At 47.1% G+C, this 3,981-nt stretch overlaps 1 protein-coding gene across 1 annotated transcript in view; it reads right to left on the bottom strand.

Moving 5' to 3' along the window:
- Positions 1-1,914: 1,914 nt before the first annotated feature.
- Positions 1,915-3,981, bottom strand: part of LOC125043054 (homeobox protein SIX3-like) — a 25,011-nt gene continuing 22,944 nt past the window's right edge. Inside the window, 1 exon segment of the mRNA XM_047639009.1 lies at positions 1,915-2,025. Within this exon segment, the coding sequence (XP_047494965.1) occupies positions 1,915-2,025 (111 nt within the window).

Genomic DNA, 3,981 nt, shown 5'->3' with positions numbered 1-3,981 from the left:
CCTCCTCCTCCTCCACCCTTTTTCCACATTTCACCCAAATCCACTTCAGTCTGCCAAACAAACCCTCCACTTCTCCCCTCCCCCCCTTCTCTGCTCCGGCGAGGGGGTAAAGGGTGGGGGAGGGGAATCAAGGGGAAGGGGGGCAGGAGTAGGGGGTAAAGGAAGGGGTCCTGGAGAGGGAAGGGGAGGGGGAGGGGAGGGGAGTGGGGTTTAAGCGGTGGGGGGGGAGGACGGCACGGTAAGGGAAAGGGGAAGGGAGGGAGGGAGGGGTCCAGCCAGCCAACGGGGAGAGGCGAAGGGAGGGAGGGAAGGATCTAACCCTCGGACAAGGTAGAGGGAAGTGAGGCAAGGTAAGAGGGAGGGAAGAGGGAGGGGGAAGTGAGGCAGGGCGAGGGGGAGGGAAGAGGGAGGGGGCACTCAAGCCATCCGGAACCGCTGTAATCACCCAGCAAATCCACATCAAAACCCATTAAATTAGCGTTCTTTGGCTCGCAGAAGGGCCGGCTGGCGGGTGAAGAGAGCGCTGTGCTGGAGGCTGACCTGCTGGGGGTCACTATGATATGTTGTTGTTGTTTTTGGGGAGGGAGGAAGGCGGGGGAAGGAGGGAGGGGAGGGAAGGGAAGGGAGGGGAGGGGGGGAGGAAGGGAATGAGGGAAGGGGTGGGAAAGAGGAAAAGAGAGGAGGAAAGGAGGATGAGGGAAGGAAGGGAGGGGAGGGAAACGGGGGAGGAAGGGAGAGGAGGGAAAGGGGGAGGAAGGGAAGGGAGTAAAAAGAGGAAAGGGAAAGGAGGAGAAGGAGGGAAAAAGTAGAAGGAAGGGAAAATGGAGAAAAGGGCTGGAGTCGACGGGGAGTGATAAAAGGTGAGGGAGAGGGAAGGTAAGATGGAGGGGAAAAAGAGAGAGAAAAAGAGACTAATGGAGAGAGATGGATATACAGATAGGGAGAGAGAGGAGGACAGGAGATACAAACAATCCGTTAATAGAGAAAAAGGGAGCGAAAATAGAAACAGATTAACAGACAGAGAGAGAGAGAGAGAGAGAGAGAGAGAGAGAGAGAGAGAGAGAGAGAGAGAGAGAGAGAGAGAGAGAGAGAGAGAGAGAGAGAGAGAAAGAGAGAGGGGGGGGGGGGGGGGGGAGAGCGAATCTCGGGATCCTGTTGCTTCTGGTGTGTTTCGGGCGCCTGTTGTCGCGGCCGAACGGCGTTTCCGTTCGTCGTTCAAGAGGCGAGCGAAAGAGGACGGTCGTTGGCGTCCATCCTTGCGTCCTCCTCCTCCTCAGCTCGTCCTCGCCTTCTCGCATCGTCGGGCAAGACACGCGCGATCTCGGAGAAGGTTCTTGGCGCCCTCCTGCCCTTCCACGGCTCGTCGGTGTCCGCATGGGCGACGAGGACCGCTGAAACGCGACCAAGACCACCGGGAAAACGTGGGCAAGCGTGGGCACGGCGGGGACGGAGAGAACAATGTTGTACTTCACATGGCCTTTCACGTACAGCGGGGAGATCTCGCCCACCCCAGCTGCTGCCTCGTCTCCAGCCACACCTCGTCGGCCCGCTAGACGCCTCGGTCTTCGGGAGGACTCGAGACGCCGCCCATTAACCACGAAGATTATATATATATTTTGTCCTTTCGATAGTTTATAAAATATTTTTTTTCTTTAATCCATTACGAGATTTCCAGCGAGCGGAGACTTGGACGTCGGTGCGTGGAGCTGCGTCGAAGGCTCCCTCTCTCCGTCGCCGCCCCTTCATTTTGTGCCCGGGGAGGCTCTGGGAGGCGGGAACAGCCTGCGATCGTTTTGCGATGCCTCTGCTCGCAAGGGTCACGCCTCCGGGGACTGCCGATCGCGACTTCGACCTTAACGACCGTCATAATAGGGGGCGGATTACTCGGTATTATCCGTGATATCAACACCAGTCTCAGGTTTGCGCGGCGTCCCGGGGGCTCGAGAGGTTCCCAGCGCCGCAGCGAGCGGGCGACTCGGGGCCTCGGGAACACACCTTTTGCTTCTTCTCCTTCCTCTTCTTCTCCTTTATTGCGGTTTTATTCACATAAATCCCGATGATGATGAAGATTATTAGAATAAATGATGTGGGAATGGTGATAGTGCGGCCGGACAGAAGGAATTAGAGAAACGAGAAGAAAACGCACTTGAGGGGAAAAGCTGGCAACCTCCCCTATACCCTTCTCCCCCACCCCTTCCCCTCCCCCCTACCCCTTCCCCTGCCAGGATCCGTTCCTTTTGTCGCCGAAGAGGACATAGAGAGAGAGAGAGAGAGAAAGAGAGGAGGGGAGAGGGGTAACAGGAGGAGGCGGAGGAAGAGGAAAAGGTGAAATAGAAAAAGGAAGGTTAAGAAGAGGAAAGAGAAAGAAGAGGAAGACTGAAAGAAGAAAAGGAATAACAGAGAGTAGGTGGAAGAAGGAAAGGATAAATGGTGGATGGGAGAGAGGAAGAGAATAACAGATGATGGAGGAAGTAAACGAAATAGGAAGAAGGAGGGAAGAAAGGGAAAGGAGAGACAGGCAAAAGAAAAGAAGGGGAAGAAGGATAGGGAAACGAAATAGAAACAAGTAGAAAAAGAAGGTAAAGATTCGAGGATAAAATTGCGAAAACAGGGAAATGAGGGAAGGAAGAAAAAGAAGAAAGGAGAGGAGAAAGCGAAAAAAAAAAGCAGGAGAAAAAAACAATAGAGGGGAAAAGATTTAAAAAATACAAGGATAGGAAGAAGAAGATGAAGAAGAAAGGTAAAAAGAAAAGAGAAGGAGAAGAAGAAGAAAAAAAGAAAGAAAGAGAGAGAGAAAACAAGAGACGTGAAAGAAGAGACGGGAAAATCACTCCCCACCCCCCTTCCCCCCCCCTCCAATACCCACTCCCTCCCCCTCCCCCTCCCTCTCCCTCTTCCCCCGCCCCCCCCCCCCCCTCACACCCCTCCAGGACACGAGGCCACAAAACCTTTAGGATAATCTTCTCTCAGAATTATGACTAATGTGTGAAAATCTTCTTTACTCGCCCACTGACCCGTAAGGAGTGCTTGGTAAAGGAAACACATACACAAATACACACACAAATGCATACACACTTACTCACGCACAACTGCATACACACTTCCACATACACACAAATGCATACACACTTACAGACGCACAGATGCATAAACACTTCCACATACACACAAATGCATACACACTTCAACACACACACAAATGTATACACACTTCCACACACACACAAATACATACACACTTCCACACACACACAAATACATACACACTTCCACACACACACAAATACATACACACTTCAACACACACACAAATGTATGCACACTTCCACACACACACAAATACACACACACTTCCACAAACATACAAATACACATACATACAGACGCACACACAAATCCATATACAGATGAACACACATGTACACACATAAACCAATACTTGAAAATACGCACATACGTCATGTACACATACTCAAGATGAAGGGAGAGAGAGATTACGAAAGAGAGAGAGAGAGAGAAATGATCATTTTTTTCTCTCTCTTTCTATCTCTCTCATACTATTATTATCATTGTAATTATTATTATTATTGTCACTATTACTATTATCATTATTTTATTGTTAGCATTGTTATTATTATTATTGTTATTAATATTATTATTATTATTATTATTATATTATTATTATTATTATTATTATTATTATTATTATTATTATTATTATTATTATTATTATTATTATATTTATTATCATTATCATCTTTATTATTATCATTATTATTATTATTATTATTATTATTATTATTATTATTATTATTATTATTATTATCATCATCATCATCATCATCATCGTACTCATTATCATTATTATTATTATTATTATTATTATTATTATTATTATTATTAATACTATTATTATTATTATTTTAGTTTATTTATTTTATTACTACTATTATCATCATTATCATTATATCATTATATAGC

This window comes from Penaeus chinensis, chromosome 33 (genome assembly GCF_019202785.1).
Source record: "Penaeus chinensis breed Huanghai No. 1 chromosome 33, ASM1920278v2, whole genome shotgun sequence".
NCBI classification, from domain to species: Eukaryota; Metazoa; Arthropoda; class Malacostraca; order Decapoda; family Penaeidae; genus Penaeus; species Penaeus chinensis.
Note: the sequence above shows the minus strand (reverse complement) of the source record. Positions and strands in the feature narration are given on the sequence as shown.